Raw genomic sequence first — 14,785 nt, forward strand, 5'->3', positions numbered from 1 at the left:
GTTTGTATCTCTCATATTTGTATCTTTTCCAACAAATAGCTTTAATTTTCATAGTTTTCCTTCACATTAAGTGAGTATCTACAGGAATTAGTGGAAATTTATTCCTGTTACAAAGAATAACAGGCCTTCACACTTTTAATTTAATTGGGCTGTCAATGAACAGTCACCATCCTGCAGACTGTGAACAGTGCCAACTTCTTCAAAAAGACTATTCACATCTGAATAGTAGCACAAAGAAGCAGCAACTACATAATAAGATACAATACTAGAAAACATACATTGCAATATATTTCAGGTACATTCAGCATATTTTCTTAGATGAAATTTTTCCATTTTTTATGAATAATAAAAGTGAAAAGTGGCTGATTAATACATTAATCAATGATACTAAACAGTTGTTATTTTCCGAAATATAATTATACTATGACTTATCCAAAAAAAAAAAAAAAAATTTATTTGAAACCAAAAAATTTGGGTCTACCAAATTTATTTTGTGTTAATGAATACTGCCTGTGATGTAGAATCCCATTGCTTAAACAATAAAGTGAATTGTGGCATAAATTGTGTCACCAGCCTATTTAAAAGAATGTGAGACCACACACTCTGCCTTATAGCAATTAACATATTAATTAACTAATAATAAAAGTAATTTGCATTTCTTTGCATGTAACTCAACTTTTTTTGTAATATTTTGTTAATATTCATTCAAATTTTTGAATTACTCTAGTTATTTGAAATATCTCCTGGATTTTTATAAAAATTGAAATGTAACACATATTTCATGAGTCATCTCTGATTTAATACAATAATCAAATACCAACGCTATCTCACAGCATAATACGCAGTTAATATTTTTGTAATGTACTTTACTTATATACTTTTAATACATGTGAAAATTGAATTTATGACAAAAGAATTATAACGTGTATTTTGCATATTCTTCACAATTAATAGAATAAACAGATAGTAATATTTCTTTATTTATCTATTAATAAGTTGATAACAAAATGAGTTCCTCAAAAAAAAATAAAGCAACCACATTATGCACAATACTTAAACTCAGAATTTTTCTTTTCTACATATTCATGAAAAAAAAAAAAAAAATGCAGAAATGGATTTTTTTTGCAAAAATGCATATGCAGAAAAAAAAAAAAAAAAAAACACTAACAACTCTGGAGTCATTCTTTATTCGTACAACTGAAAAATAGTGTAAATTCAGTAAACTTTACTTAACCGTACATTGTACAACATATTATAATACAGGTAGTTCCCCACTGTATGAGTTAATTCGTTCCTAGTGCACGCTCGTAAAGCCAAAACTCATAAAGCGGGAATTTATTTTCCACAGACATAATATTAGAAATATGGGTTACGTTCTCAACAATGTAATTAGTTTATGTTTAAACAATGATTGATTTATCCAGAGAGATGACAATGTAGCATGTAAAATCAAGCAAATTATAATAATAAAGAAATTATTTATTTACAAATGTTAAAGAATGTTAATTCTTCATCATCATCATCAACTAAATGCACACTGGTTGATTACTCATTATTGGCTCGGCACTCGTTGGGTTTGTTGCACAAGGAGTAGTCTTTAGAAATGCTTCAAGAGGCATTTGTTTCCAAGATAATCTTCTCTTTTCTTTATAAATTTCAATAGCATGCATAAGCATTTTTTAACAGCATGAACAAATTGCAACTAACAAGTTTAGGAAGCTTAAAAAAAAAGGAATGAAGAGAAGATTCTGAAAATTTATTTATGCTTTTTATGTGATTGAAGATTTCAGTAAAGTGGAAACACATTTCACCATAATAGTATAAAAAACCGCAGAAATCAGCTATCAGTATTTTCAAAAATGCAATAACACAGAGTTTACTACCCGTTTATAATTGCTTGCAGTAACAGAAAAGCCATAAACCGGAAAGTGCAAATTGTTTTTATTGTTTTATGGTCGTGACCTCCAGAAATGTACTTTAGAACAATATCACAAAGGCATTCAAAATTGATTCTTATAACGGAACATAAGAGAACGATGAAAGTGTAGCGCAATTTCCATTATAAATGTGACCTATTGCAGAGATAAATAGCTTAGTTATGTAGCAAAAATTTCATCAACTCCCGATGTCATGGAACGAATTACCAAAAATCAATATGTTATTGGGTTCACATTATGATATTTTCACAATACGATGGTGTCTCTGGAATGGATTAATATTGTAAAGTAGGGTACATTGTATTGTATAGCTATGTGTGGTTTGAAATGCTGTATTTATGAATATTTAACATCATTTTTGCAATTAATGTTCATATTTTCAATTTTGTTGATATTGGAAAAAAAAAAACCTTGTAAACCCTTGAACTCGTAAAGTGGGAACTGCCTGTACAAAATGTCTAATAAAATAATTTTCTCATTTTTCAGTTCCTTCATCCATTTTTTACTATGTACAAGTATATAATAAACATTACTATATAATATCGGTGTAGATACACAAATATTATATAGTAATGTTTTGCTATATATTGCCATGTCTTGCACCCTCGAATAAGTAATGCTTCACTAACAGAGAAGACTTGTTACTTTTTCTTGGTGGGCACCACCACCCAGACAGCACTGCTTGCAAAATGGTATGGGCTAAGAAACTGTGTTATCCACATACTATTCCTATTAGACTTAGGAAAGCAAAAAGATATAGGAAAGTGATAGTAGGCGAGGAAGAGGAAGAATTGCCGTCGAAAGAAGAGTGGGACAGTTATCCCACTCACTCACTGAACTATAAATCACTCACAAATCCCCTGAATAAGCAACGCTTTCCTATCCTTCACAACGAGTTATCATGTATTGCAGTACCTCGAATAAGTAACGTTTTACTAATAGAAAAGACTACTGTTACTTATTCTCGGTGGGCACCACCATCCAGACAGCACTGTTTCAAAGCTAGTTGGCTTTTCATTGGCTTTTCACCCACTGATGAAAAGTCGATTAGCTTTGAAATAGTGCCATCTAGTTGGTGTTGCCCACTGAGAATAAGTAACAATAGTCTTCTTTATTAGTGAAGCATTACTTATTCAAGGTAGTGCAATATATAGGCAACTCGTTGTTGAAGGATGAGCACAATATGAGATACAGATGAAATGATGCCTTTCACACCACTACTGTAGTTTTTCTTTAAGAGTTGTCTATGGTATATCTACCCCAATATTATATAGATATAGAATCTTAAAATATTATGCTTAGTTGCATTTAGTTATTATTTAAATAATAAACTGCGAAAATTTGGTCCCCGTTTTAAGAGGAATTTTCTGGAAACAATTATCCTTGGATAACAAGGATCCTCTGTATGTGATTCTGGAGGAAATAAATGTGCTGATTCCAAAAATCACCATAAAAGTTTCTATCACGTCTACATCAAAAGATGTATCAACATTTAATGTTAAAATAAAGGGATATATACTTATAATTCAAGATTGTAATACAAGTGTAAAAAAATTATATGTTCTTTATAACTCATTTAAATTCAGAAAAACTATCATCAATCATAGCAAAATAGTTATATTATAATAATATATAATCAGCATACCTGTGATTGTTCTTAAAAATGTTTGCTACTAAGGGATTTTCTCTTGTATTCCTTAATTGCTCGTCATTACAGGATCCCAGCGACCTTGGTACCCCTTTTCCATCACAGAAATATCTTGATGAAACTGCTCTCCTTGTTCATCACTCACATCTCACAGATTTTTGGGGGAAAATTCGAGATGGGAATGGAGTAAACGAATTTTAAACGACATTTGACAGCCCATGTTTTTGTAGCACTTGAGTAAATTAGACACAAACATTTCAGCCGACTGGGCTAGCCAGGTGGATAAAGTGCCTGCCTGGCAACCCAAAGGTCGTGGGTTTGAATCCCGCCTTGGGCTTGGATATTACGATGGTGCCGTACTCCCCGGTTGGACCTCGTGGCCACAATACACGAAGGTAGCAGGGAAAAACTGGTTCCTTCGTGTATTGCTCACATCATACAATAAAAAAAAAAAAAAAACATTTCATAGTTTTCTTCTTTCCTGTTACCCAGGAAAAGGATTACCAAGCTACCAATTCAACCATTAGATTCCATTCAGAAGAGGGCAGTTAGGTTAATTAATGACTCATCTCTAACAGAGTCTCTCCACTTGCTGTCTCTTAGACATAATGTTTCTGCTGCATGCCTTTTCTACAGATACTTCCATGGGCACTGTTCTTCTGAATTGGCTTCTATAATTCCCGCTCACTCTTTCAAAATGGTCAGAACACATGCCGCCACCAGCCAACATTCATTTACCGTCCAACTTCAAACTCACAGAACCAACTTTTCATCTTCCTCGTGTATTCATTCAACTGCATTTTCTGGAACAACCTTCCTTCATATGTCTTTCCTGAAAATTCCAGTCTACAGAAGTTCAAGTCTAATGTCAACAAATATCTTCTCTTGTCTTCTCAACCTCCAACCCAAGCATGGTACTAAGTACTATAGGTTCTAATACCTCGCGTGTTTAGGGTTTTCATAAAAAAAAAACAAAAAAAAAAAAAACGTCCTTTAACTGGGTTTCAAACACATCATCTTTCAGGAGTTTCCTAATTTGGGGTGCTACGAAAATTCCTTCTTTAAGTTTGGTATATATTAAATTAGGAAACACATTTCTCAAGTATGCAAATAAATCCCTTACCTTCTTTATCTAGTCAAGTTTTATGCATAGGGGTGGAAGAAGAACCTTGTTTGATTGCACTAAAGGAATATATTTTACATTACATTCTCCTGGCATGAACTCTTCCTGCTTGTCCCAGTGTTGCACAACATAATGTTCTTCTGTCACACTAGGCGCCTCCGTAGCCAGGTGAGCAGGAGCTGCAGTCTGTAGCACACGCTTCTTGATTAGACTGGGGTTCGAGCCCTTGACTACCAAATACAGAGGATGCAGAAGGTTGGAATGACCACCGCATATCCCCGGAGCAATATGGCCTTAGTTGCTAATGCTCCTAAAAACCAAATAACGACAACAATCTGTCACACCATTGTCCCACAAACACAAAAAACAATATTTTGTGAAAATCCCCTGAAAACCAATAACCTTAAGATCACTGCATATGTTCCAACCATAATCCTGGTATTTTATAGCATGCAGAACCTTAGATATGCTTTCACAACTTTCTTTAAGTCCAACTGAATAAAATACAGGAGCTGATGGAAATTCATTGCCATTATATGTAAAACTGCTTTTAAACTTAATTTTGGGGCATCTATGAATAAATGCCATTCATCAGACTTATGCACGACACCTAGTTCTTTCAGAAATCCAATAATGTCTTTGCAAAAACACATACTGTCCTCCATAGCAAAATATTTCAAAAACTTTTCATATCTTTTTCGAAACACAAATCTTTGTTTCTGCTGTGAGTATATTCCACTGCTGTAACCTAGAACCTTGTTCAGCTTGTTCTTTCAGTAAATTTAAGTTTCGAACCAAATCATTCAACTCATCTTGTTTGATTAAATGTACCTCACTACCTGACCTTACTGGCTGATAGTTGATATCTTGTGAAATGGAGGCTTCCGAGGAATCCTCAAATTGAACTTGAACACTGTTATCTTCCCCACTACTGTTGTCCCAAGTTTTTTTTTGGTGGGGCACTGGTACTGGCAAATTGTCACTGTGTGGAATGGGCCAAATTGCAGAAGGTATATTTGGATATATTATAGTATGTTTTCTTATTTTTTAGACATGCCAGATATATTTGTCATGCAAAAGTAGCAATCACTGATGTGGTTAGATAGTTCTCGCCAAACCATAGGGACTGCAAAAGGTAATGCTTTGAGTTTGATATGTAACCGCTCCCTAAGATTTGCCGTACAGGTAATACAACGTTGTGAGGCACTCAAGGTTTGTCTTGATCACCAATTTGATATTCGAAATAAAAAGAATATGAAAGTTTTGTCATAGATATTTTTTTCCTTTGAGTCTTTGTCTTTGGGGTAAACTGTCCACAAACATAACAAAAATTATCTGGATAATTGATACACTTCCTATATGTCTGCTTATTCATTGTAGCACTAAATGAATTTCTGAAAATGTAAATTCAGTTTTGAACACTATCATATAAAAATAACACATTCAATTTTTATCGTTTTTATCACTACACAGTACACAGATGTGGCAACTTACTAGTTCTACTCATGCGAAAACACTGAAAGGAAAAAATATTTGTGAATCAGCAGGTAGAACCAGTAATTATTTTACTGCTACTGCAAGGGTTCTGGGCTGCCTCTCCTACTCTCGAGGGGCTGTTTATGTTTGTAAGATAGATTTAGAACCCTGAGAACATGTCACGATCAGTTAATACTTGGAAAACCTTGGCACAGCCTACAAAAATCCTCACCATAAATTCTAAGTGTATTGTCTTCAAATTGTAAATTGTTGCATCAGAATTTGAACCTAAGAACCGCAGGTAGAAGCCTGATTATGTTTATCACAAGAAAACGAGGTCAGAATTGATTGCTAAAATTAAGAGAATTAGCTTATATCTAATAAAATAAATCAGTATGTCATACATTACTGGCTAGATTATGTGATATTGACATATTTTGGTATTTAATAACTGGCGTGATGTGAAACTATCATTTTCGAAATCTATGCATAAAAATTGGTTAAAAACAGCATTTAAGTTCTTGGAGGTAAAAATTGTGTTGACTAGCATAATTAACAATAATATTAACATTAAAAGATCTTACATTTCACAGTATGACTTCTGAGATAAAAACTTTGTTAAGCTTGTGGGTAATGTAGTCTATCCACTACATTATTTAGTAAACATAAAAACAGACACACTCCTGAGTACAAACTGATGATGGGAACACCTGGTGGTAGTGTGGTGCTGACTCCTCATTTCTCTTTATGTTGGCTGTTTGCATATTGGGCAGTTGCTGTAGGTTGGCCAGATTGTTTCTCCTTGGTGACTATCCTACCTGCTTTTCTAGGCCAGTGAAGTTAGGTGAGCACTGGTGGTCTGTGTTTGATGTTGAAGGACTGCAGACTGACAGGTGGACTGTAGTCTGCTCAGATGTTCAGGCACTTGGGGGAGGAGGGGGATGACCATGGTGCACTGTCAATTAATGGAGAATGGAGAGAACCCCAAATTGAGTTGGAGAAAGGATTATTACTGTTTATGTTGATATTGGAGGTCAACTTGATGATGAAGACTTTCTTGTAGTCTCTTCTTTTTGGGTGTGGTTTCCTGTGTAGTACTGGTGATTTTTCTGATTCTGTGGAATGCTATATCACCACCTCTTACTATCTTAAGAATAGCACAATACTACTACTGTGGTATTTACTGTGTCTTTGTTTTTTTTACCTTAGCTTCACTATTCCTTGATAGAAAAAAAATCATGAATCTGTTTGCAACCCATAAGTTGAAGCTTTGCAATTTATTTCTGCTGACATTTTTACTACTGAGTAATCTGTAACAGAAGAGCAATACACAGTAACAAATAATTAAATTGTCTTGATTAACACAGCAGAATTAGACAAAAACTGATTGCCACTAACTTTTCTGTTGCTTATTGTATCCTCCTACCAGTGGCTAGACATTAAGATTATTCTTAAATTTTACTGTTGGAATGTACTTTAGTAATACCCTGTATAGATAGCTATTATTAGGCTATTTTTAATTATGCCTTTTCTTATCCCTTAATTTCCTTATGCTGATATAAATGTGGTTATGTTTTTAGTAATATCATGGCTTAGAGAAGAGTCACCTTTAACTGATGAACAACTACAGCAGCTATATGTTGAAATGGGAGATTTTGAGGTATGTTGACAGATTTCTTAAAACTCTACTTTATGATTACAAAGAAAGTAGTATTGTGTTTATCCAAAACATTTGGAACTGAGGGTATTTCAAATAATTGATTTTTTTTGGATGATCAATTTTATGGGCACTAGAGCTATAGTATAAAATGGAATCATAAAATTACAGTAATTTGAATTTATTATTTTCACAATTTTTTTTGTCTACTGTGTATGCTTATACAGTAATTGTCATTGTTTTACTGCTTGAAACGTGTCAGTATTTTTTTAAGCTGCAAAATTCTGTATTTTTTTAAAATGTGCCAATTTGTTTTTATTTAAATATTGTGATTTAGCCCATTGAGTAGCAATCAGCAGGGCATTAAATCATAATTCATCTTCTTAAGTTTATGTCCAATTTAGATTTGTATTTAATGATGAAGCTATTTCTTCATTTGTCAAAAATATTGTTAATCTGGATCATTATGAAAATAATCTTCAGCTAATGCATGCTTCATTTCTAGTTTTGTGCATTGTTGCTAAAAAGTTCAAGGTATTAATTATTACAGAGTTCATTGAGTTTATTGTCCAAAGACCATGTTAATGGAAAGTAAATTGAGCGAGAGAGAGAGAGAGAGAGAGAGACCCTCTTCAATTAAAAATTTAAAGAACAAAGCACATAAAAAGAAAACTAAGAAGTTTGATATGTTCCTAGCATTCTGTGTAGATTTTACACGCTACCTCCATATAACATCCACCACACTGGTGTGATGAATAAAAATTCTGAAAAAATAAAATGTATAAAAACTGATCATTACATATATTTTTATTTGCAGTAATTTATATAGTTATGAATATATAGCCTTTTTTTAAACATCATGTATGGTTGGTATTATACAGAAGTGATATAGATGAAATTTACTATTCTTTGCTTCATTTGTAATGCTTGGCAAGTGGAATCATAATTTTATTATATCCAGGTGATGATTTTGTTTTTTAAATATTAAATGTGTCAATTTCTTCTAGTAAAATTAGGAAAAAAAAATAAAAGCAAAAAAAAAAATTGGATAACTGTAATTCTACTGTATTATAAATTTAATAACTGAACAGAATATTTTAAATTATTTTACCAAAGTTGTCCATTGAAATACAGATGTATTGAAATTTTGCTGTTTGCCATTAAAATACAGATACAGTATATTGAAATCTTAAAATCTGTTTTCTTATACTCAGCAAACAAATATTTTTAAAATTTATAAAAAAGATATATTTATGTATGTCATTCATTACAGACTGTGTAAGTTATATGAATATGGTACCCTTATTACTGCAATGATGATTATATACAATACTGGAATTGTTATTTAATCCTTTCTGACTCTGTGAAATGAGTTTTTTTCATTAAATTTTGTGAAAGCGAAAACTGTTCAAAAAAACTTTAAAATATTAATGTATTCTTATTTTGACTTTATTGCCCAACACTAAAGCAAAATTGTCAGAAATCAAATTGAAATTTCTTAAAAAATGCTTGCAAATAAAACCTGTCATTGCTGTTTTTTTTTTTTTTAATGTAATAATATCCTCTGCATCTATTTATATAACACCTCATTAGATAGTATGAATCAGAGCTGTACTACTCAATATGTTCTACGTTGATAATAATATTAGTAAAATAATAAGAGGAGTTTACCTCATCAATATAGTGCGTAGAACACTTCCGTATGATACCCTCCAGAAATTAAAACGGAAAAAACGAAGTTGGCGGTTTTTTCGTTTTTTCCGTTTTAATTTCTGGAGGGTATCATACGGAAGTGTTCTACGCACTATATTGAGGTAAACTCCTCTTATTATTTTACTAATAACACCTCATTGAATTTTATTCAGTTCTGTATCTGAATTTGCAGAAATGCTTTGATTTCAGCTTTTGTAAACCAATGTCGGACAGCTGAGATCAACAGGAGTGATCCTCTTCTCTGATTTCCTAAACTATTTTTGTGCTGGCAGTTATCATAAATTGTCTAAGTTATCACAAACATAGATAAAAGATGGCAGCAAATACCAGAAAAACTTAATAATACCCTGCATAGATAGTTATTAGGTTATTTAATTAGGATAGTTAGTTAATTATTAGGTTCTTATCCTTTAATTTCCTTATGCTGATATAAATATAGTTATATTTAAATAATGTATGAATTTATTCAGTTCATACATTAATGGACACATCATTTGAAGAAAGCTTCAAAACTTAGACTGGATTGAAAGGATTAAAAAGTTTCAGTTGTGCATATGTTTTTGTTAATTATAAAATGGAAAATTAAGAAAAAAAATTATGAAATTCCAAGTGCACATTCATGAAACAAAATTGTTTGTTGATGTGCAATTTTTTGTATCACAAATTCAGTAGCAAAAAAAGAAAGTAATTGCAATATTGAGGTTTCTTCATGATTGAGAAAATACGTGAACTCCCCAACTTACGTAATACTCGACTTGCGCAAATTGAACTTTACGTAAGTTTTTGCTGGCCAGTGCAAACTGAAAGAAATATGGAAACGTATTTTGCATCTGTAGGGATAAATGGAAGTATTGTGAAAATATCATAATGTTGAACCCAATAACATATTGTTTCTTTTTGATTTTTTTTTTTTTTTTTTTGTAATTCATTCCACGTCCTTGGAAGTTGAAAATTTTGCTGTATTACTGAGCTACTTATCTCTCTAAAAGGTCATATTTATAATGGAAATTGCACTATACTTTCATCGTTATCATATGTTCCTGTATAAGAATCAATTTTGAATGCCTTTGTGATATTTTTCTAAAGCACGTTTCTGGAGTTCACGACCAAAAAACAATTTACACTTTCTGGTTTACTGGGCTTTTCTGTTAGCACAATCTATTATAAACGGGTAGTAAACTTGATCTTATTGCATTTGCAATATCCCGATAACTGGAATTCTGTGGGTTTTTATGTTATGCCATTATGGTGAGAGTTCCCCTTCACTGAAATCTTCAATCATATAAAAAACAAATTTTCAGAAACTTCTCTTTATTCCTATTTACTTATTACAATGATGAAGGGAAAGGGACCAATGGAAAGTGCAAGTGCTGGCAGTGCAAGGAAACGAAACAAAATTGATTGATGAAGATGAAAATGATTAAGAAGTAAGATGCAAGACAAAGTTTATCTATTGCACGGGAATTAGGTCTCGCTGCTTAGACGGTCATCTATAGGGATAAATGGATCCATTACATCCATTAATATGTTCTTTCATAAGGTTGAGCAGCCAACCCCTTCTAAATCTCCACAGCTCTCAACCTCCGCAGTGGCGTACTTATCAGCTGAAGATGTTTATTCTGGCAATGATGCTCGAGAAGTAAACCTTACTGATGTTATGCCCACCTCCTCTCTTTTTTTTTTTTTTTTAATTTTATAATTTTGAAATATTTTAAATTGCATGCTTTTTTAATTTTTCCTGCGCATGAGATAAAAAATTGAATAAATACAATAAATATTCTATTCACATGTTCATCGAACATTTCTTTTTTGATTCAATTAATTCAGCGAGCACAATTGCAAGTGCTGCACAAGCACGAGGGAAATTCTGACACATAAAATCCGACTTACATAGAGTTCTGCAGAATGCAACCCTTATGTTAATTAGGAAGTGGCTGTACTTCCGTAAAAGACTATTTCTACCATAGCTTTTACTTTTCATTAATATGAATTAGTGTAGCTTATATCCATACAGAACTTACCTCATGATTGTATGGGTACAGCCTCAGCCAGAAAAATTACCCACCTCATCCATCTGTCCCATCTAATAATTTGTTTAATCCTTCCTTAAATTTATTCAAACTATCCACTTCCACAAAACCAGATGTAAGTTTGTTCCAACAATCAGTTACTCTCTGGCCGAAAGAAAATTTACACACAACTATATTGCAACCATACTTTTCAATTAAAATTTACCCCTTAAGTGGATGTCTGAGAAAGGGTACAGATGCTATTAGCATTCAGTTTACTTAATCCATTGAAAGCCTTAACGCATTAACTGCATGTTGATGCTAATGTGTGATCATGGGGTTTTTAATGCACTTGAAAAACCACGACTTTAACAGTAATTTTTTTCAAATTGACAGAAGAAAAACTTTATATTTTTTCAAGAAACCTTCACCAGCAGCTGACTAATTCAGCCATAGTGAGAAGAAAGCCCAAATGTGTCACTATCCTCCCAAGTCCAGATTTACTCAATCCTTTTTTTTTTTTTAATTCAGTTAATAAAGTTATATCTTTGCCAGCAGCAAAGATGATAAACACTTCAATTACGTCTCCTCACTGGTGCCTAGTTTGAGGGTGGTGCAATTTGCAGAACTGAAGTCTTTCTTGGAAAGAGTACTCTTTTTGTCTCTTTTGTTGCTCTTCTCTGCATCCATTCCAGCAGATCCACGTCCTTTCTAAAATAAGGACGTGGATACAGGTTTGGAAACCTGTATCTGCAACCTAAGGTTGTTTCCTTATACAACAAGATAATTGCCTTGTACCTGCTGGTGAAAGTCTTGTATACAGCAGAACCCCATTAGTTGGCCTATAGCAGCCTGACTGCACTGCTCAGAGAGCTTCACTTCCTGTACAATTAACCACACAGCTGCCAACTCCCCAGATCTACAACAGAGAATCCATTTTCACATGATTTGACCTTTCCCCATCTCAATGTTGTAATATAGTTGGTGTCAAAGAGTTTCTCTGTCTTTTTTGTAAAAAATTGTTTTTCTCCATTAATGAAAATAAGCATTTTCATTAATGGAGAAGGGTGCTGTTGGCCACCAATTCAACACGTACAAACCAACAGTCATGCCTGCTTTCGAGGTTAACTTGTTAGTGGCAGGCTGTTACATATGGCAGAAACTGATTAGTATAAGACCGAGCTACAATGCTCAATACATTCTATATTGTATTTCAATATTTGTAGAAGAATAAGAATAATTACCTCAATATGATATGTAGAACAGTTCCTAATGACACTCTCCAGCAAATAAATGAAAATAAAATTAATGCAAATTAATACAAGTTTAATACAAATTTTGAAAAAAAAATTTGAAAAAAGACTTCCCTTCCTCAAATGTTGAAAAATTAAATTCTGCCATGTTACCTGAAGAAGTTACCTGACACTGAATTCTGTAGTGGCTGGAAATTAGAGATGGCAAAAAATAAAATAAAATAACAATAATAAATCAATATATCAATATATTGAAAATTTATTTATTATGCTGGCCAAGTTGTACTACTCATACTTTAGCAGTGATGATATAAAGTACAATATAAGAATTTCGTTTATATCATGTATCCAAACCCACAGATTGATTTTAGCAATATATTGTTGCTAATATAATGATGTTCTGTGCAGAATATATCAGTATACAAAATATAATAATTTTTTATTCTGTTTGTTAATTGCACCAAATGAACAATTAAATTTGAAATGTGTCCACATGAGTAATGTTCCATAACTTTAAAGTACTTTTTATCCATTTAAAACTGTTGCCATAAAGGTCAAATTAACATCTTGCAAAGAAGTCCATTTTGATCATTATGAAGTGACATTTTGCCCTTGTATTATTACCAGCACTGGTTTGGCAGGGGCGGGGGGGGGGATTTCGGTAAAAGTGGAAGAACACAACAATTACAGAGTTTCTATGAATTGGTATGAGAAAACATTTTCAAATAACAGTATCAATTTTATTGTTTTTAATCAGTCAACATTGCCAAATGAAGTCCTCAAATTTCTTGATACCAGTTTGGGTAGAACTTCCTGGAATATACCAAGAGAAATGTCAGAAGGCCTTGGCCACCGAGAAGCCTTTCTGCAATTCTAAACAACAATACAATTATTTTCTCTGGAGCAAATTTCTCATTTCCATAGATATTTTATGAACAGCAGTTGAATATCTGTTATTGATATGAACACCTATATTCATCAAAATGTAGGATGAGATATGTTAGCATTCTTGACTGACAGCCAAGTTCACTTAACTGGTTCATCGGCAGAAAGATGTTAACTGCAGTCTTGAACATTAAGGTTTGTAGATGTAGGGTGACCTTAAGATGCCAAAGAAATACAACGTAAAATTTAAGAAAACATATGCACAATATTTTCTATGTATTATAAAATCTGAAACAGGTAACATGTTTACATTGTGTACTGGAGATGTGATTTTTCAATTTCAAGCAGGAGGAAATGCAGTGGACTCAGACATTTGCAAACAAATTAGCATAATGACAGTGTGCAGAAAGAAATGTAAATATCGATGTTGCATATCTTGGCGGTGACAGTGATGTCATTCGTGCCGAATAGTTATTTGCATCTTTTATCACAGAACATAAACATCCTTTGAGTTGTGTGCCAATCATGTAGGCACATTTTTGAGGAATAGGTTTCCCAATAGTGAAATAGCAAAAAAAAAAAAAAAAAAACAGTTATGGAAGACCAAAAATAATATGCATTGTTAGTGAAATTGCAAGGATAGGGAAAGGAGGATTAGTGAAAGCTGTGAAAATTGGATCATCTTTGCTTGGTACAGATAGCAGTAATCAGAGCGATTCCAAGTTATATCCCATTGTAGCGATTGCCACAATGTAAAAAAAAAAAACTGAAATCAAAAGCAGCTTGCTTTCAGTGGAAAGTGACTCTACAGCGTATAACATTGGACATCTTCTAAATAACCTGAAAGCACGTGGAATTCCTTCAAAAAAAAAAACTGGCACTTAGTGTTGGTAACGTGCCTGTTATGGTAGGTTAAAAAACTTGAGTAGCATGGATGTTAAATTAAAAGAGAACATGAGCAGCTGGTGGTAATAGGCCATCCTTGTTATCTTATTTAATTGTGTGCTGAAAAGGGAGCTGCATGCTGTACTGTAGCTAGAGCTTTTGCCACCCCTCTCAATACACACCAAAAATACTACAAAAA

The 14,785-nt window shown here is 32.9% G+C and overlaps 1 protein-coding gene across 1 annotated transcript in view; it reads left to right on the forward strand.

Moving 5' to 3' along the window:
- smid (nuclear valosin-containing protein-like smid) overlaps positions 1–14,785 on the forward strand; it is a 402,569-nt gene that overhangs the window by 250,814 nt on the left and 136,970 nt on the right. The window contains exon 12 of the mRNA XM_090375537.1: positions 7,765–7,844. Within this exon, the coding sequence (XP_090231663.1) occupies positions 7,765–7,844 (80 nt within the window). The remainder of the gene's footprint in view (positions 1–7,764; positions 7,845–14,785) is intronic.

Source organism: Mastigoproctus giganteus, chromosome 6 (genome assembly GCF_048544385.1).
Source record: "Mastigoproctus giganteus isolate SK-2022 chromosome 6, ASM4854438v1, whole genome shotgun sequence".
Classification (NCBI taxonomy): Eukaryota; Metazoa; Arthropoda; class Arachnida; order Uropygi; family Thelyphonidae; genus Mastigoproctus; species Mastigoproctus giganteus.